The sequence below is a fragment of the Rousettus aegyptiacus genome, unplaced genomic scaffold (assembly GCF_014176215.1).
Source record: "Rousettus aegyptiacus isolate mRouAeg1 unplaced genomic scaffold, mRouAeg1.p scaffold_m13_p_5, whole genome shotgun sequence".
Lineage (NCBI taxonomy): Eukaryota > Metazoa > Chordata > Mammalia > Chiroptera > Pteropodidae > Rousettus > Rousettus aegyptiacus.
In genome coordinates this window covers 30,149,235-30,170,560 of record NW_023416308.1, presented here as the reverse complement: position 1 = coordinate 30,170,560, position 21,326 = coordinate 30,149,235, and the positions used below count along the sequence as shown (strand labels likewise).

The 21,326-nt window shown below is 36.7% G+C and overlaps 1 protein-coding gene across 8 annotated transcripts in view; it reads left to right on the top strand.

The window, feature by feature from the left end:
• Positions 1–3,343: 3,343 nt before the first annotated feature.
• Positions 3,344–21,326, top strand: part of LOC107516626 (beta-galactosidase-1-like protein 2) — a 54,518-nt gene continuing 36,535 nt past the window's right edge. For 3 of the 8 annotated variants that reach the window (XM_016156538.2, XM_036221275.1, XM_016156535.2), the window contains exons 1-5: positions 3,344–3,719; positions 3,847–3,894; positions 5,138–5,230; positions 5,381–5,578; positions 19,502–19,570. In XM_016156538.2, coding sequence (XP_016012024.2) covers positions 3,457–3,719; positions 3,847–3,894; positions 5,138–5,230; positions 5,381–5,578; positions 19,502–19,570 — 671 coding nt within the window. In that variant the 5' untranslated portion in view covers positions 3,344–3,456. The other 5 variants (XM_036221276.1, XM_016156540.2, XM_016156536.2 and 2 more) reach the window with 5 other exon arrangements.

Sequence of the window (21,326 nt, the reverse complement as noted above, 5' to 3'; positions counted from 1 at the left end):
TCTGAAGGAAGTTAACCAACCTATTTGGGGATGGAGTGTGCTGGCCATCTACTGCTCTTTTCAGTTTCAGATAAATTTGCTATAAAGAGGAGTTAAACTACTCTTGGAGCCTGGATCAGGATGAGGTATATATAGATCGAGCTGTGAGAATTTTTAATGGAGTTGCTGTCTCCCCACCGCACCCACCCCCCCTCTCCCGCAAGCTGAAAGAAGGGCCACCACAAGCACCCAGATGTGGCTGCCTGCACTAGTTAAATTTATTTATTTATTTTTTAAATAACTGGATATCTCAATATTGAATAAGCTGGCAAAAAGCAACAGGGCTCTTACAGAATTTGTTGCACTCATTTTTTAAAAAAAATATAATACAAATGATGTGAAAATTGAATAATGGAACAACTGCCAAATATTTTATTTTATTTTTTAATTTTTTAAGGGACGAGATTTTGTGTTTTACACTAATTAACCTATTCATTTTAACATACATATGAAACTGTTAGCCTACTAATAATAACACTAATAATAGCTAACATTTTTATCCTTAAAAATTTTAATATCTCGATTTACCTTTTTATTTTTATTTTTCAATTAGAGTTGAAATTCAATATTATTTTATATCTGTTTCAAAGTGTACAGCATAGTGGTTATATATATATATATACACACACATATATACACTTGGCACTATATAGTTATTACAATATTATTGACTATATTTCCTATTCCGTACTTTGCAGGTGAAGTTGTTTTCTTGGGGGTGGGGAAAGTGTCCCAAGGCTACCCAGCCTTCCTCCAGGTCTTGGCTCTTTTCTCCCGCCACCTAGAGGGGAGGAGGTGGCCCAAGGCTATTGATCTTGTCTCTAGGCCTTGGTTTGTTTCTCAGGCTGGAGTAGTCCCACACTTGAAATCAAAAGACGGAGAGGGCTAAATAAGGGACAAATGAAAAATTCCAGAGCCATATCCTGGGTTGGGGCGGGGGGACTTCTTTTTGGATAACTATACAGTCACAAGATTTTTCCAAGGTTAAAGGTCCCTGCCGAGGTCCTGCAAAACAAAGGCTTACAAACATGTAGGTTAGCCTTTGTATTTTAAATGACCAGTCCTAAATTACAGACTTAAAATATCACTGGTTTCCTCCTCAGGGGCTGTGGACACTGAGTTAAACCTTAACTGGAATATCAGCAAGGAGGGACGGAGTCAGACTGTTACCAGAGAGTGCAGTTTCTGTTTCCCTCTCAACACGTTGTCCAAGCTCTTGATGTCTCCAGTTGTTGTGGTGCGATCAAATTTAAGACCCATGGAGCCAATTGAGATTAATTATGAGCCTTTATTAGCCTGCCGGCGACTGACTCTCCCCACTAGAGAATCAGCCCCAACCTCTAGAAGGAATAGCTTAAAAAGCCCCAAAACCCCCCTCTAGCAAGCAAGCAGGTTTACAGAAGCAGAGGCTGGCCATTAACATATCTTTACACAGGATAACTACACCCTTAACGTTAGCATATCTTTGCACAGAATATCTCCTAGAACTACACCCTGTGTAACATTAAACAATGGAAGCAGAAGTTGGCCATTTGAAAATTTTCCACCACCCTTAACACAGTAAAGAATTGAGTTAGACATCAAAATACAGCAGGAAAATAGCTTTATTGGAAGAGAGAGTAAAGCAACAGTACACTTCCAGATGTAAAAGCAGCCTGAGCAACAGAAGAGAGGCTCAAGGGCCTGGTAACAAAGCCTTTGGGGTTTTTATACCTGCTTAATTGTAGGTAGTTACTTTTCTTACAGGAGTAGGCTTCCTTGATTGACAGCTAAGATTGACAGAACTCAATAACTCATCATTTACTTTCTGCTCACATTCATTCCCAGAATTTGGTCTGTTATGAGATGCATATGCATTATATTATAATGATGGCCTAATGAGGCTCAGGTGATTAGGGGTCATTATGGTCTCCATTGTGCAGATGCTAGTGACAGGCTTAAATTGGTACCAATTCTCTGCCTGCTTGTTTCTTCGTGGAAGTTACTTTTTAGCTCCAAAATGCCTTTTGGCTTACTTAATTGTAGGCAGACAGGTGGGTCTTTTCTAGAACAGCATGGCCTCAGCATTTTGCAGGGGACCTGAAACTCCCTATCTTTTCTGCCTAACTTTTTTTAAGAACCATGAACCCCTTTTTATAAGTATGGAAGTTGAGGGATGGGAGGTCACTTCTGTATCTGCTTCCTGCTGAAGGTCATAATGCCTGCCTATTGGAGCTCTTTCCCTCTCAGTCTCAGTCAGACCAGGGATCTCAAGTTTTCATGCCAAAGGATGTATCCCTCTGAAATGGCACCCTGTTCCTAGAAAAGGAAGAAAGATATAAACTTGTTATTTAAATCACATATCTATTAATTTTTTTACTATTGATTTTCTTATTAAGTGAAAAGAATAAGCTTAGTAAGGGAAGACAGACCTAGTTAATACATTACTTAAAGCAAGCGCTGGGTTAGGTTCCCCTCCTTCCCATTGGCCCTGTCTGGCCTAAGGCAGTTTCTGCTTACAATGGACCGTGAAGACTGCTAAGCTTCAGTGATCTTTAAGCAATAACCACAGGACCTGAGTTACTTAATCAATAACTTGAGTTACAAGTTGCAGCGTAATTACCTGAGTTTGAGGGAGAGGGGCTTTTTCCCAGGGAAAGGAAATAAAATGATTAAAAGTTCTGTGAGTACATCTTGTAAATAATGGCCCATATCAAGACCACAGTTAAAAATGAAGTCTCGGGTAATAGATGAGACAGTCTCCCTTCTTTCAGCTATTTTATACTAGCTCAAGAGCAGCTACATTTTGACAAAGTTCACCTGTGCTGTGGTCTGAGCTATTATTGCAGGCTGGATTTCAGACCACCCTAATAGAGCAAATGTGGCAATAAAGAGTCATAATCTTTTGCTAGTGAAGGGTCTTGCCTTCGGTTTGTAAAAAAAAAAAAAAAAAAAAAAAAAAAAAATACCAACCCCTGTGAAGCGCAATAAGGCAAAGAGCAATAAATAAAATGAGGTCTGCCTGTACTAGCCATAGGTCAGGACCAGGAAAAGAAACCAGCCTCCTTCCCCAGGATATGAGCGGGACTTGCAAGGTGTTCCCAGCTAGGTCCCCAGGTCTCCAAGGTAAGGGTGTTTTCCTTCTCCGTATCGTTAAGTACCTTGCCCAGAGAAACTGCAGTTTGCTAACTTCTAGTGAAAGCACACAGAGGGAGGGGCTGACAAACATCTGGAGCGGTAAAAACCCGCCTGAGCCTGCGCCTTCCGGGGGCGGGGGCGGGTGGATCCCACTGCTGCGGCCTAGCGAGAATGCCAGTCTGTTGTGCAGCGTGAGCCCGTCACCTGTGCGGTCCCAGACTCACTCCCCTAGCGGCAGAGAGGCAGGCCACGCGGGAGGGCGGGGCGCGGACGGCGCTGCGTAACTAGTTGTCACTACTGATGGTGACACGAGGCAGGAGCGAGCCTCCGCGCCTCGGAGACCCGGAGGGTAGAGAGGCTGGCAGAGGCGAACATTGCCCAGCAGTGGAGCTCAAGCCAACCCGTACTTCGCCGCCCTGTTCCCCAGGCACCCACCTGGGGAGCCCCGGGGGTGGGCGTAGAGGGGTCTTGGGGAGCAAATCTGCCCCGGAGAAGGGGCGGGTCTGCAGTTGGAAGCAGGTCTGCGCGGGGCAGGCTTCCTGGGAGAGAGTTCAGGGAGGAAGGTGAGGCTTTCGATGGTGGCGGGTCCCCTGAGGGGCGGGTCTACTGGAGGGAGGTGGGGAGTTGTCCGCCTCGGACCTGTCGGCTGCTGTCGGAATGCGGAATCGCCTATTTCTCCTCTACCCAAAGTGGCCTGGGCCTGAGCCGGGACTTCTTCAGCGGAGCAGCGGGGCTCAGGTAAGGTGGGTGCCCTGCGGAGCCCGGACCCCGGCTAACTTCGAGACCTCCCGCATCTCCTGCGTTGTTGCTTTGTCCATCATGGGCCTACTCTACAGACCCAGCAATGTTGTCAGTAAAGTTGGCTCACATGTGGAACTTTTTTTTTTTTTTTTTTCTGGGCCCTTCAGGTTCCATTGGGGGTTCTGCTTCATCGCTCTCGTCCTCTCTCTTCTTCTGGGAAATCTCTGGTTGGGAGTCCTTGGATCTCACACGGTTTCCCTGGACCGTTTACGTCGGCAGTGAAGAAGAGTCGCCTGTACCTCTGCTGCCTGTGACCCGAATCCCGCCCCTGAGAGTTGTGTTCGCACTTCTATCTCAGTCTGTCTAATTTAATCTTCGGGCCCCGTTTTTGTTTTTGTTTTCTGATTTTCCTGACTTCTACTCATCCTAAGGTAAAACTCATTAAGCCTATGGTAAAGCTGAAGCTTATGGAGGCGACATTGATTTTTTAGCGATTCTGGTAACTCATGCATTTGTTCAGAAACATTTACTGAGCACCTACGGTGATTCAGGCACTGCTTTGGTGGTGGGGACACAGCCACACACCGCGCTGCGTGCTTCCTCTAGTCCAGAAGCCTAAGGTCAGCCAGACTTTGCTGTACGCACAGTTCAGGAGATCTTGGGATCTTAGAATTCTTGAGACACGAAGGAAGAGCATTTGCCCCAGGATGAGCAGCATAAAGAAAATCATAGGTCACACAAACAATAAATGTGTCCTGGGAACTCATGAGAGGGTGTCCTATGGCAGCAGAGAAGTGGAAAATTGTGTTGGAGACAAAAATTGGGACCTTATTACAGAGGAAGTCCTTCTGTGTTCCAATCAGTATTCCCTGCTAAGCAGCAAAGTATTAGAGTTTATTCTCTAGCAGTTTAATGTCTGTGGCAAATTTCCCAGAGATTATCTATTTTGTAAAACCTCTTTGACAAGCTTGATCTCTGAAATGTAACTGATGTCTGAAAACCCAATTAAGCAGAAGACTCTTATGCAGCTATCCCTCCAGTCAGTAGACATGGCCTTGAAGTATACTGTCTGTGGTGAGTCTGGTGGTACAGAAGCCAAAGGACAGCTATGCAGAATTCTACATTCCAATGGGGACTCCCTTTCCCTCCTCACCATCTGCTAAGGCCAAGGCCTAGCTCAGCTACCACCTCCTCCCCTAAATCAGTGGTGTCTGACATCTATTATGTCCTGTCTGTTTAGCATGTGGGCCTTCCTGGTGAGACTTGTGGGCTTCCTGTGTCTGTCTTCAGGGTCATTGGTAATGACTCAACTTGAAGGAGGCCTCTTGCACAGGTACGTTGCAGAGGAAAGGGTTGGAAAAATTTCTCTTTGCATTGGAGGTGTATCTCGGGTTCCTGAAGGAAAGGCCTTTCTGATCTGCCCTTCCTGGTTATCTCATAGGTAACATCTCTAGGACTTTATGCACTTCCTTTGTCTTTGCAGGATAAATCAAACTCATCTGACTCCTGCCAGGATGAAAAACCGACATGTGGGTCTGAAAGTTGAGGGTTCAAACTTCACCCTAGATGGCTTTCCTTTCCTGATCATAGCAGGTACTATCCACTATTTCCGGGTGCCCAGGGAGTACTGGAAGGACCGCCTCCTGAAGCTGAAAGCCTGCGGCTTCAACACTGTCACTACGTGAGTGCTGCCCCCTAATAATTATTTGAAGAACCTTATAGTCTGAATTTCTAGGTCTGAGACTTTCTTAGACCCGTATAAGGGTTGACCCTTTGTGTACTTTCTTCATTATTCTTAGGATGTCTGAGTCTCTACTTCCTATTCTGAGAATCTCTCGTAGGTAGATCCTCCTCTGAAAGGGTTCTCTCTAAACAGGGTCACTGTGGTTTTTGTGCAAGAGTCTAACTTTCAGATACAATGGCCAGTACAGATGCCTGTAGCCCAGGTGGTCCCTAACTACTGAAGAAGTCCAGTCAAGGAGCAGGCTTCACTCCTTGGATATCCTCACTTGCCGTAGGAGTCATAGGCCCAGTGATGAGGTCCAGGATACGAAACTGTTCTAGCAAATCTTGTCTTTGAAGATGGGTTTCATTGGGAACCAGGCCTGGCAAGTAATATAATCATCTTCATTTTAGAAGCTGAAACTAACAAAAACAAGTAATTTCTGTCTAGCCTTCTAAGCTTAGAAGTGTTAATCCATTACTGTCGTGATGTCAGTTTTAGTTGTTTCCTTTTTTTTGGTGATTTGATTTTTAAAATAGGTTTAGAAGAAAAATATGTAGAATTTAATTTGGCAACCATTGTGGGATGATGTTTTAAAGCATTTCTCCCCTAAACTGTCATAATATCTGTTACACATCATGTCATTTTTCCTCAGTATTTTGTTGCTTTGTATGGCAGTGATTCACAGACATTGAAATTTCATGAACCATTAAACTTGCAAAAACATTTGTGGTCTAAATAGCACAGCCAAGTTTTTTGTTTGTTTTAAGTATCATTGCTTAGAGAAGTAAAAATTAATACCATTATGTCATAAACTGTAAGACAGTCTAAGTCACTCAAAGAGGAAGAGAGCATTTTCTCAGAATAAAGGCAGCTTTATACAGTGAATACATTTAGCGTTATAAAAAGACTGCATTTTCTTTTTTAAAATTTATTAACAACTAATAAGCCAAAATTTTGCAGAGACAAACCTACAGTCTGACAAAATCAGATTTACTGATTTTCAGGAAGGAAGTGGGTTCCAGAGAAATGGAGTGTCAGTCTCGACATCAATATGTTGAGAAGAAGGGACTTTGTAAGGTTAGATTCCAGCTAAAAGTTTCTGAAGGGAGTCTAGGAAAAGCTGAGATAAATTCTGGATTGGTTGTTGTTTCTGATGCAGGATTAGAAGTGGAGGTTAACTAGGGGTTGAGTGCTGTAATGAAGTGAGGGTAGTTTTGCAATTGGGCCTACCTAAGCATAGGTAGGTTTAGAAAGGGGACCTACGGATTTCATTGGTGAGAAAGCAATTGTCACTCAAAGAGGTGACGTTTACAACTGCGAAACAACCTTGAGAAAAACAGTGTTTCCTATTAACTTTTCATGTAGCTTTATCTGTGTCTACCTCCCAGTCTGAAAAGGCAGTGCTATTTTTCTTTTTTAGTCAAGCTAATTTTCATTCTTTCAATCTTGAACGAGTTTTCGATCATTAATAATTCATTATGGATTCATAAACACTTCACTTCAATCAGTACATCTTGACTAGTGTTTGAGAACACAATGATGGGTTTTATTTATAGACTATTATTGGTTACATTATATTACTTATTCATACTGGTACCATCATAATACTTAATTATTTTGTATTTATGTTTTAGTTATGTTTGCACCCTCTTTTTCGAACTATAATATTGGGTTTCTAGTTTTACACTCTGCTTTAATATCTGATAGGCAAGGTTGCTTTCTCAGCTTTTTATTTCCTTAAAGAATTATTTTCTTTGCTATTTTTTTTTTTTTTTGGAATGATAGAGTGTCCATTTCCTTTCCTCTATTAGCTTGAGAAATATACGCTCTTTTACTGTATACTCAGGATCCTTGATTTATTAACTGATGCTCTTTTGTACTTTTACTTGTTTTTTTATCCACTTTTTAATGCAAAGACATTTCAGTCCTTTATCTCTAGTTATTTCTCTCTTGATGTATATGCCATTGTTGTTATGTATTTTAATTCTAAATAATAAGACTATTTTTTTCTGTGTGAAGAACACAGTTAAATTTTCTGTAGTGTAGATTTGTTGGTGACAAAGTTCTCGGCTTTTGTTTATCTGAAAATGTCTTCATTTCTGAGGAATATTTTCACTGGTATGAAATTCTAGATTGGCAGTTGTTTTCTTTCAGTATCCTAAGATATGCCATTGCCTTTTGGCTTTCATTGTCTCTGTTGTAAAGACAGCAGTCCATTTAATTGCTGCTTCTTAGAGGGCTATACATATTTTTATTTTTTGTAGTTTGAGGAATTAAAGAATTTATTTTTATTAATATACATTATTTTTTAGAGTTTTAGGTACACAGCAAAATTAAGCAGATAAGTACAGAGGGTTTGACCCCTGGGGAGGGGAGGGGCTTAAGATTGAGTTAATTACCACTGGCCAGTGATTTCATCAAAGGTGCCTACTTAATGAAGCCTCCATAAAAACTTTAACTGAAGGGTTTCAGGGAACTTCCAGGTCTGTGAACATATTGAGGTGCTGCGAGGCTGATGCACCCAGAGAGGACATGGTAGCTTCATGCCCTTTCCCCATACCTGGCCCCATGGATCTCTTACATAAGGTTGTTCCCGAGTTATGTCCTTTAATAAACCAGTAAACCAAAGTAAGTGTTTCCCAGAGTTCTGTGAGCAGTTTTAACAAATTATCAAACAGAAGGAGGTCTGATTTGTAGCCAGTCGATCAGAAAGTATAGGTGACAGTCTGGAACTGGTATCTGAAATGGGGATGGAGAGAGTAATGAGGGCTGGGCTCTTAACCTGTGGGGTCTGTGCTAACCCTGAGAAGTTATTTTTAGAATTGGGTTAGATTGTGAGACACACAGTTGGTATCTGCTTAGAGCTGGAGAAATTGTTTGGTGTGGAAAAACCCACACATCTGGCATTGGAAGTGCTGTGTGACTAAAGGAAAACAAGTTTTCCTTGAAGTTGGCAGTTTTTTTCCTTCACACTTGAAAAACATTTTGCTACTTCCTCTGGCCTCCATTAAACAGGGTTCAATTTTGTGTTTCACAATTGTCTATAATTCCAAGTGAGGTTCCTCTATAGGTTATACATCATTTCTCTCTGGATGCTTTCAATTTATTTATTTATTTATTTACTTACTTACTTACTTATTTATTTTTTATTGTTTTAATAGAAAAAGATAATTTTTAGAGCAGTTTTAGGTTTACAATAAAAATGAGAGGAAGGCATAGAAGTTTCCCATATGACCCCTGCCCAGTCCCTCCAGAGAGTCTCCCTTTTTATCAATATCCCTCACTAGAATGGAGCATTCGTTATAACTGAAGAACCTACATTGATACATTATGATTGCCCAAGGTCCATAGTTTACATTACAGATCAGTCTTCATTTTGTAAATTCTATGCACTTGGACAAGTGTATAATTACATATATCTATCATTCTAGAATTATAAAAAGTAGTTCCACTACCCCCAAAATCTTCTGTTCTCCACCTTTCGTTTCTTTCTCTCCTAACTCCTGGCAACCACTGATCTTTTTACTGTCTCCAGAGTTTTGCCTTTTCCAGAATGTCATATGGTTGGAATCATATAGTACATAGCTTCTTCAGATTGATTTCTTTCACTTAGTAATATGCATTTAAGTTTCCTTCATGTATTTTCATAGCTCGATAATTCACTTGTTTTAGTGCTGAATGGTTTTCCACAGTTTGGATCTACCATGTTTATTTATCTTCATCTGCTGAAGGACATCTTGGTTTCTTCTGAGTTTGGACAATTAACGAATAAAGCCGCATACATATACATGTGTAGATTTTTGACTCCTTTGGGTAAAAATTGGAGCTTATATGGTAAGAGTACATTTTGTAAGAAACTGGCAAACTGTTGTTCAAAATTGCTATACTATTTTGCATTCCTATTAGCAATGAGTGAGAACTTCTGTTGCTTCAGTCTCACCAGCATTTGGTATTGTTAGTGTTCTGGACTTCCGCCATTCTAATTGATATGTAGCAGTATCTGACTTTTATTTTAATTTGCAATTGCCTAATGGTATATGATGTTGAGCATATTTTCATGTGCTTATTTGCCACTTGTATAGGCTCTTTGATGAGCTAGCTATCTGTTCAGATCTCTTTCCCATTTTTAAATTGTATTGTTATTCTCTGATCATTGAATTTTAAGAACTCTTCGTGTATTTTGGATAATAGTCCTTTATTAAATATGTCTTTTACAAGGATTTTCTTCCAGCCTGTGGCTTGTCTTCCCATTCACTTGACAGTGTCTTTTGCAGAGTGAAGGTTGTTAATTTTAATGAAGTTCAACTTAATAATTTATTTCATGTATTATGCCTTTATTATTTTATTTAAAAAGCATTGCCAAACACAAGGTCATCTAGATTTTCTCCAATGTTGTCTTCTAGGAGGTTTAAAGTTTTACATTTTACACTTGCGACTTATTTTGAGTTCATTTTTGTGAAAGGTTTGGGATCCATGTCTACACTAGTGTTTTGTGTAGGTGGATATCTTGTTGTTCCAGTACCATTTGTTAAACAGATTATCTTTTCTCTATTGTGTTGCCTTTGTTTCATTGTCAAAGATAAGTGGGCTGTATTTATATGAGTCTACTTCTAGGCTCACTATTCTATTTCCTTGATCTACTTTCCCATTCTCTCACTAACACCACACTATCTTGATTTCTGTAGCTTTACAGTAAGCCTTGAAGTCGGGTAGCGTCAGTCCTCCAATTATTCATTGCCGTCGTATAGTAAAATGACTGACTTTTGTATATTAACCTTGTATTTATCAACCTTGCTATAATCACATATTAGTTCGAGGAATTTCTTTTTCTTTTTTGGTCAATTCTTTTGAATTTTCCCTCAGACAATTATGTCATCAGTGAACAAAGAAAGTATTATTTCCTTTCCAATTCGTATATCTTTTATTTCATTTCTTGTGTTATTGCATTAGCTAGAATTTTTAGTACAACGTTGAAAAGGAGTGGCAATTATGACCACTCATATTAGGAAGAGCAATCTCCTTTACTTAGTCTACTGATTCAAATGTTAATCTCATCTAGAAACACCCTCACAGACACACCCAAAGTAATGTTTGACCAAATATCTGGGCACCCCATGGCCAGATATTTTTGGTCAAGTTGACGGTAAATTAACCATTACACTGGCAGCTTCTCCTCACCAGTTTTTGGGATAGCAATTTTCTCTCTGACCTCAATTCTGATATATTAGAGTTGCTACTTTTCAACAACTTTCAGCTTGTTCAGTTTTTTTTTTCTTGTTGTGAAATGGGAGTGACAACTTTCAGATCCTTTATTTGTTGTACCAGAAACTGGAAGTCTTTATTATGTATGCCTTCTTACAGGTAAAGAAAAACTTGTTCTTTTGTGTTTTGTTTTGTTTCCCTTATTTGGAGGTTTGGTATTAATTGCCTAGTACACCCTTATTGGTAGTTATAGTCTCCATTTCTTTTTTTCCCCATTCTTCTTTATTTTAATTTTATTTTTAAAGTAATATTTTATTGAAATTTAACATGTATACAATATTTATGTTTAGCTCAATGGATTTTAATAAAGCAAACATATTTTTGTAACTAGCCCCCAAAACCTTGAAGTACACGAACATCTCAGAAGTTCTCTCATCTGTTCTTACAGTCATGACCTCACACCAAAAGATTACTACTTTATCTTCTCACACATAGATTACTTTGGCCTGCTTTTTAATTTTATGTAAATGAATCACAATGTGTACTCTTTTGTATCTGATATCTTTGTTCAAGATTGTTTGTGAGATGTATCCATATTGCCACATTTTAGCTTGTTTGTTCTCATAACTTTATAGGATTCCATTGATAATCACACTGAAATGTATTTCTCTTGTGAATAGACATATTATCTTCAGTTTTTATCTATTATAAATAGTGGGGTCATGAACAATATTGTACTTATTTTTGATGAGAATATATAAACATTTCTGTTGGATATACATCTAGGAATGGATGTGATGGACAATGATGTAGATAGACGTTTAGTTTTAGTAAACAACATCAACTAGGTTTCCAGAGATTCCAAAGACTTTCTAAAGTCAGTGGCATTAAGTACAATCACATTGTTTTGCACACCCCTCTCCAATGTCAATATTCAGAACTTTTTATCATCTCATACTGAAACTCTGAACCCGTTAATAACAATAACTCCCCATTCTCTTCTACTAGTCCTTGATAACTACTGTTTTATTTTCTATCTCTATGAGTTTGATTATTCTAGGTATCTCATATACATGGGATCATACAGTATATGTCCTTTTATTTTCTGTATGGCTTATTTCATTTAGCACAATGTGCAGGGTTCATCTCTGTTGTAGTATGTATCAGATTTCATTCCTTTTAAGGCTGAATAATACTCCATTGTATGTATATGCTATATTTTGTTTATCCACTTATCTCTGGATACTTGGGTGGTTTCTGCCATTTGGCTATTGCGAATAATGCTGTTATTAACACCGGTGTGTAAATATCATCTGAGTTTCTGCTTTTAGCTCTTTTATGTATATACTCAGAAGTGGAATTGCTCAATGAGACTGTAAACTGTTTAATTTTTTTAGGAACCCTCATAATATTTTCCACCGGAGCAGCACTGTTTTACATTCCTAACAGCAATGCGCAAATGTTCCAATTTCTTCACATTCATGCTAAACTCATTTTGCTCTGTGTGTGTGTGTTTTTTCTTTCAAAAAATAGTCAACCTATGATGTAGTTTCTCATTGTGTTTTGGGTTTACATATCCCTAAAAACTAGTAATGTTGAACATCTTTTCATGTGTTTATTGGGTATTTGCATAACTTTTGAAGAATTACCTATTTAAATCCTTTACTCACTTTTGAATTGGTTAGTTTTTTTCTTTTTTTTGTTTGTTTTTATTGCCGAGTTATAGGAATTCTCTATATGTTTTGGATATTATTCCATGACAGATATGTGATTGCAGATATTTTCTTCTTATTCTGTGACTTACACTCTGTTGAAAGTGTTTTTAGATGCACAATATTTTTAAATTTTCATAAAGTTCAGTTTTTCGATTTTTCCTTTTTTTGTGTGTCTTTGTTGTTATATCCAAGAAATTATTGCCAAATCCAATGTCATGGAGCATTCCCACCAAGTTTTTTTCTAAAAGTTCTATAGCTTTATTTTCTAAAATGTGACCTTTATGAGGGTAGGATTTTTTTCATGTTGTGGATGGTAATACCCTTGGTGTTTATAATAGTACCTGCCACATATTAGGTACTCCCCAAATATTTCTGTGTCACTTCTGTATGTTTCTCTATTTTTAAATTTTTATACTAATTTTATAAATGAATTTACTGAGATTTGACATGAGTTTACATAGCATGGAATCTTGGAATTTGATTCTTATGATTAAAAAAATAATTTCCTAAAAACGTAATTTTCGATGATGGTGTTGGTACAGGGGTTTGTATATACAGGGTTATTGCAATTCTATATTTTCCAATTTAATTAGATTTTCTATTTCTTTTTAAAATAGGTAATTTCTATTTTTTCTCTCATGTTTTATTTTATTTTTTAAATGCCATTTTATTTTTTTCATACTATATATCATAATTTTTTTAACATTTTATTTTTTTACTTTGTCTCTCCCATCACCTACTTCCCTTCTGGTAACCACCATTGCCCATGTCCTTGAGTCTCTGTTTGTTTCTCCTGTTCACTTGTTGCTTTTAGGTTTATATCCCACATATGTGATATCATGGGATTTTCAACCTTTTCTGTCTGGCTTATTTTGCTTAGTATGATTATTTCGAGGTCCATCCATGTTGTTGCAAATGGCAGTATTACATCTCTTCTTATGGCTGAGTAATATTCCATTGTATGTATGTACCACAGCTTCTTTAGCTAATCGTCAGTCATAAGACACTTCGGTTGCTTTCTTGTCATGTCCACTGGGAATAATGCTGCTATGAACATCAATGTGCAAATATCTTTTCAAATATGAGTTTTCATGTCTTTGGGGTAAATACCCAGTAAAGGGATTGCTGGATCATATGATAGGTCAATTCTTAGTTTTTTGAGGAACGTAGATACCACTTTCCATAGTGGCTGTACCAATTTGCAGTCCCACCAGCAGTGTATGAGGGTTCCTATTTCTCCATATCCTCTCCAACATTTGTTATTACTTGTCCTGTTGAGTGTAGCCTTTTTAACAGGTGTGAGATGGTATCTCATAGTGGTTTAGATTTGCATTTCCCTAAGAGCTAGCGATGTTGAGCATCCTTTCATACATTTGTTGACCATTTGTGTGTCATCTAGGGAGAAGTGTCTGTTCATGTCCTTTGCCCATTTTTTGATTGGATTGTTTGTTTTATGTTGTTGTTATTGAGTCATATGAATTCTTTGCATATTTTGGATATTAGGCCCTTATCGGAGGAGTTGCTTGCAAATATAGTTTCCCATTTGGATAGTTGTCTCTTTACCTGTTGACAGTTTCTTTTGCTGAGCAGAAGCTTTTAGTTTGATGTAGTTCCATTCATTTATTTTTGCTCTTACTTCCCTTGCATTTCAGGTCAAATTCATAAAATCCTCTTTAAGGCCAAGGTCCTTGAGTTTAGTTCCTATGTTTTCTTCTATGCATTTTATTGTATCAGGTCTTATATTTGGGTCCTTAATTCATTTTTAGTTAATTTTGGTATGTGGTGATAGACAACAGACTAGTTTCATTCTTTTGCAGGTTGCTTTCTAGTTTTCCCAGCAACACTTATTGAAGAGGCTTTCCTTTCTCCACTGTATATTTTTGGCGATTTTGTTGAAAATTATTTGTCCATATAAATATGGATTTATTTCTGGACTCTCAATTCTGTTCCACTTGTCTGTGTGTCTGTTTTCCTGCCAATACCATGTCATTTTGATTACTGTTGCTTTGTAGTATAATTTGAAGTCTGGCAAAGTGATACCTCCAGCTTTGTTCTTTTTTCTCAGGATGGCTTTGGCAATTGGGAGTCTTTTGTGATTCCATGTGAATATGATAATTTTTTTTTGTTCTATTTCTTTAAGAAATGCTGATGAGATTTTGAAGGGGATTGCATTAAATCCATTCTGCAACTCCGCTCCTTTTCCTGGTGAATTCAGTCCATTTACATTTAGGGTGATTATTGAAATATGAAGTCTTCTTATAGCCATTTTATCTTTTGCTTTCTGGTAGTTTGGTGTGTCCATTGCTTCCTTGTCCTTGTGCCTCAGTTTTCTTTTTTTTGGTTGCCTTTTGTGGATTTTCTCTCTTTTTGTTTTATGTTATATACAGTGGTTCTGAATCTTTGGCATGTGGTTAGCATTACGGATATGTAAAGGATAGTTATATATACATACAGTCATCCATTTTCATCTGTGCATATCTTATATCCATACCCCTTTGCGAATTTGGATTTTTGAATGCCCCTCTTTTCAGTCATTGTTATCTCAATTTGTTCTTATGTGTGCTGAATGTTCATTACTATCTTCTTATAACAATTCTTTTCTTATTTAAGCTTATAATGCCCTGTTATGCTTCTATTTGTCTGCTAGTCATCTTACTCCTAATTATATATATATTTTTTGTCATTTTGTTTTAGGTGAAACAGGAAATCTTTTAGTATTTTCTGTAACACAGGTCTTGCAGTGGAGAATTCCCTCAATTTTTGTATGTCTGCAAAGTCTTAATTTTTCCTTCATATCTAAAGGAGTACTTAGCTGGATACATTATTCTAGGCTGGTAGTTCCTTTCACTTAATAGTTTAAATATTTGATTCCATTCCTTTCTGGCTTGTAAGGTTTGCACTGAGAAGTCCAAAGATAATCTAAAGGGTTTACCTTTATATGTTACCATTTTTTCTCCCTGGCTGCCTTGAGAATTCTGTCTTTGTCATTGATTTTTGATAACTTTAATACAGTGTGTCTTGGTGAAGGCCATTTTGGTTTGAGATAATTGTGTATTCTATTGACTTCTTGAATTCAAAGCTCCAGCTCATTCCTTAGATTTGGGAAGTTCTCGTCAACTATTTGTGTTAAAATGCTTTCTAATCCCTGTTTCTTTCCTTGCCTTTTATAATGTCTATTCTTCTCATGTTTCTTCTCCTGATGGTATCAGCTAGTTCTTGAATTAATCTTTCATTATTTTTCATTCTTTGATTTCTCTCTTCTTCCTTCTGATTTATTTCCAGATTTCTGTCTTTGATATCACTAATTTTTTCCTCCATTTGGTCGACTCTATTTCCCAAGCTTGCTATTTCATTTTTTCAACTCTTGCAGTGTGTTCTACATCTCCAGAAATTCCATTTTTTTTTTTTGAGGGTTTCATTCTCTTTGCTCTGCTCATCTAGTTGTTTTTTCAGTTCCTGAAATTATTGATTTGAGTTGTTTTGGAGCTCATTGAGTTTTTTCAGAAGTACCATCCTGAATTCTCTGTCATTTAAATCCCATATTTCTATGTATGTAAGCTTATTTTCTGGAGATTTTTCTCTTTCTTTCTGAGATGCCTTGTCACTTTGGTTGTTCGTAGTGTTTAATGGACTATTTCTCTGCTCGGGCGTTAATGGAAGTGTGTTCTGCTATTTTTCCAGAAAGAAGATTTATAACATAAAGGTCTCTCTTTAGCCTGTTGCAAAGAAGGTGCTTTTCTTTTGGTTTCCAGTAGGTTGAATCTAAGCCTCTTGCTTTCCCAGGCAGGACTATTCTAGGAACTCACTGTGAGAACTCGTGGTGGAAACGTGCAACTTCTCCCCTCCCCCTCCTCCTGCAGGGAGCTCTGGCAGCTGCTAGAGGCAGCTTCTTTATTTCTCCTGGTCCACCACCTGAAACCTAGGGTTCTGCTCTATGGAAGCTCTTATGAGTAGATCCCATGCTCAGACATGCTGGTATGCAGTTTGGGTGTTTTTTCTAGCATTTTGGATGTTCAGTTTATCATTGTTTCAAAGAGAGAGATCTGGGGACGTCTCTCCGCCATGTTTCTCCAACCTACTCTTTTTTTTGCTGTTTTTGTTGTATGAATTCCTTGTATATTTTGCAACCTTTATCAGATTTGCATATTTTATCAGATTTGCATATTTGCAAAGATTTTATTATTCCATCGGTTGCTTTTTTATTTTGTTGATTTTATTTTTTTAGTTTGATGTAGTCCCATTTGTTTCCTTTTGCTTTTTGTTTCATTTGCTTTTGCTGTCAAATCCTAAAACCATTGCTAGGGCTTATGCCAAGGAACTGATCCCTGTGTTTTTTACTAGGGGTTTTATGGTTTCATATCTTATGTTTAAGTCTTTAATCCATTTTGAGTTGATTTGTGTGTGTGTGTGTTGTAAGGTAGGGGTCCAGTTTATTCTTTTGTGTGTGTCTGTCTAGATTTCCCAGCACCATTTATTAAAGAGACTGTTCTTTCCTCATATATTTGTGGCTCTTTTGTAATAAATTAATTGACCATATGTGTATGGGTTCATATCTGGGCTACGTATATTATTCCATTGATCTATATGTTTGTATTTATGCCAGTACATTATAATGTATTGATTACTATACCTTTGTAAGAGTTTAAAATTACAAAGTGTGATGTGTCCAGCTTTGTTCCTCATTCTCAAGATTGCTCTGAGGTCTTTTGTGATTTCATATAAATTTTAGAATTTTAAAAAATTTCTGTGAAAAATGTTATTGGAATTTTTATAGAGATTGCATTCAATCTGTAGATTGTTTGGAGTAGCATGGGCATTTTAACAATATTAAATGTTATTTATATTAATCCCGAATATGGACTATTTTTTCATTTTTCTGTTTAATCGCCACATATTTGTGAATTTTCCATTTTTCTTTTTGTAATTGATTTCTAGTTTCATAGCATTGTAGTCAGAAAAATGCTTGATATAATTTCAGTCTTTTAAAATTAATTAAGTTTTGGTTTTTGGCCTAATATATGATCTATTCTAGAGAATGCTCCATGTATGCTTGAGAAGAATGTGTATTCTACTGCTAGTTCTGTATATGTCTAATAGGCTCTTCTAGCCTAATGTTTAGCTGAAGTCTAGTGTTTCCTTATTGATTTTCTATCTGGATGATCTATCCATTGTTAAAAGTGGGGTATTGCATTAAATAATTTTCATGATCCTGGATCCAAAGATTCTGTGTAAGGTTCTATATTTATATTCTTAAATTAAGTTCCTAATTGTTTTCTCTTACCTAAAATTATAAAGCTATTATTATACAATCTTACAATGGTATACTTACATTTCACTCTTTCCATCTTTTGTGCTATGTTGTGTCATGTGTTTTGTTTTTATAAGATACAAAATTCATAATATATATAATATATATAAATATATATTATATATATATATTTGCTTCGGACATGTAATTTTAGTTGATGGAAATTTAAAGTGGTAAAAATCTTTATTTATCCACATATTTACCATTTTTGGTGCTTTTCTTCCTTTGTGTGGATTATGAATTTCATCATTTTCTTCTGCTGAAGTACTTCCTTTAAAATTTTTTAGAATGGAAGTCTGTTGGTAATGAATTCTCTTTGCTTTTGTTTTTCTGAAAAAAATTATTTCTTTCATCTTCAATTTTGAGAGATCCTTTCACTGGATATAGAATTCTTGGTCGACAGGGTTTTTTGGTACCTTAAAATGTTTCTTAATTGTCTTCTAACTTGCCAATTATCTGATGACAAATATGCTGTATTTTTTATCTTTTTTTATTCTGTGTATAATTTATTTTTCCTTTTTTGGTTGTTTTTAAGATATTTTATTTTTCATTGTTTTTCAGCAATTCGATGTGCTACGATGTAGGCTTTTAAAGAAAAGTCTAGTTGTAATTCTTCGAAGTTCTTCCATTTGTAGGTTTATCATTTTCAACAAACTTGGCACAGTTTTGGCCTTTATTCTTTTAATATTTTTGCCCTCCTCCTTCTCCAGGTCTCCAATTACGTGTACACTAGACTTCTTAATAAGATTTCACATATCATTGATGCTTTACTTATTTATTTTTTAGTCTTTTTTCTTTCAGTTTTTAATTTTGTATATTTTTTTGTTATAAAAGTTCACTCATTTTTTTATTCTGCTGTATCTACTCTGATGTTAGTCTGAGCCCATATATTTTTCATTTCCTGCTTTTTATAATATTTTAAATTTCAGATATTTTCAAAATTTAGAAGTTCCATTAGTATCTTTATAGCTTTCATTTTTCTCATTATGGTCATATATTCCTTTACTTGTTAAAGATATGGTATATATATTTTTATACCTTATAAATGTTCTTTTCTGCTAGTTTTGTTCTACATGTCATTTCTGAATTAGTTTCTATTGCTTGATTTTTTTTCTTTTTATGCATCATATGTTCCTGTTTCTTTGCATGCATAGTAATTCTTTTAATGGTTACTGGGTATTACGAATTTTACTTGCTGGATTTTATTTTATTTAAATAACATTACATAATTCAGTTGTATAAATATTCAGCTTTTTCTGGTTTCTGTATTGTGGTTAATGGTTTTCCCTTTTTGCCTTTATAGATGTGGATTTATATTTTTCATATATTTTCATGAGTATTTTTTCAAAGAAATTGTTGTTTTACCTGAGAACAAATTACTTATACGTCTGTTTTACCTATAGTTCAGAATCATAGAAAAATATTGACTGCTTGGATCTTTGCTGGACATTTGAAGGAGGAAAATTTGAACCTAATACACAGTGTACACAGATACACACACGCACACAAACACACAAACATATTTGGCTATTGTAATCTTCAGTCTTCTTTACAGTAGAGATGGTCCTGGAGCTATATTGAAACTGGAGGACTCAATATGGAATCAAGGCAAGTGAAAGATTTGTATTTTGATTTCTTATTTTTTCATTGTAGGCATGTTCCCTGGAGCCATCATGAGCCACAAAGACACAAGTTTTATTTTACTGGAGATCTGGATTTGAGGTATGTCTTAATGCTTAAGTTGCCTGTTTCTGTGGCTCAGAGATAGATGTTTGACTCTGTGGGATCAAATGAACAATAGGGGGCACCTTACTTTCTGCTTTGAGAACCACAAGAAGCTCTGAAAATTTTGTTCTATGGATTGAAGCCTTCTTGAGCAGTGATTCTGTTATTTCCAGTGGAGCCTAGACTTTAGTGCCTGTGGTACATTTTGCAGTGTGATTTAGAAAGTATATATCCACAGTGCTGCAGTTTTAATCTATAATGAGGATGCTGCTATCTCAGTTATAAGAGGAGATTTCTGGGCTATCATTTACAGAGTTTCTAAGACATGATAGTAGAATAACTTTTTATTCAAAGATATGTATTAGTCCTGTTCATTGTCTTTGGTGCTATAGATGGACAGATAATATATATACCAGGCATATACAACCCAAACAGCTGGAACAGGTCAGGGAAGACAACAGTGAAATTATAGCTGAAGTGAATTAGAATATTGAATAGGAGTAAACTAGTAGGAGTCCAGCAAGTGCAGAGTCAGAGATGTGAGAAAACATTTTAATTAATTAAGGTGATGTTAGTTGCTGTAACACGTAAACCTCAACATCTTTTAACAATAAAATTTTATTTTCATTTAAGTAAGCTCTAAAATAGGTATTCCTGGTGAGCATGTGTGTGTCTTCTAAGAAGTAACTGAGGGATTCAGGGTTTTTCTTTCTTATGGCTTCACCATTTTCATCACATAGCTTCTAAACCACCATGTTTGTTTGCATCAAGCCAGCAAGAAGACAGAGATATGGAGTCTTTTTTGGGAACATAACACATTTTTTCTTTTCACATTCTGTTGGCTCAAATTCAGTCACATAGCCACATCTAAAGGCGCAGGAGGCTGGGAAATGTAGTTGAGTTCTGGGCTTAGAAGAAAACAAAATGAGTTTGGTGATTAACTTTCTGCCGTATATCATATTTTCTGGGAACTGAGAACCGTTTGGTTCTCCTACTAGTTTTAAGCAGAACCTCCAAATATAAAGCTGAAAAGATAGTTGACCACATCCTGGCTTTATACATCCTGGCTTGCTACAAAATTTGGAATCTTTTTTAAAGGCAATAGGGAGTTATTTGAAGACTTTTAATTTGGGAAGTTCATATTTGCATTTAGAAAGATTGTGCCAACAGTTTTTCTAAGAGATAGAATAACATAGTAGTTACTTTTCATTTCGGGAGGCATTCTGCCTTATTTTATTTGAAGCTCTTTCATTTACTAAAAATATGACCGTAAGGAAGGTTTGACTCCATTAAACTTTTATTTTTTTTTTTAATCTGGAAACTGGAGACAATATAAACTTTAAAAATTGAGCTGTTTTGCTTGATGCTGATACAAGGCGAAATTAGCTCTTACTTTTGTTGTTGATGATATTATTAACAGTGACTGGACAAACATTGGAAGAAGGTAAGAATGAAGAAAGGAAAGCAGTTAGAAAACAATTGTAATATCTTATATGAAATATGAGTTCCTTAACCAGTGTGGTAGCACTAGATATTAAGAGGAGTTTCACATTTGAAAACCTTGAGGAGGAGGAGTATACATGATTTGATGACTTACTGAAAGTAGGAGATAAAGAAGAAAGAGGAACAAGGATGATTTGAAAGTGTCTGCCTTAGGTGGCTCTCTGGCATGGTAGTGCCAGTGATGGAGACAGGAGCTGCAGCAGAGAGGAGTAGAATTAGGAGAGAAACTTGGTGTCTGGTTTAGGATTTC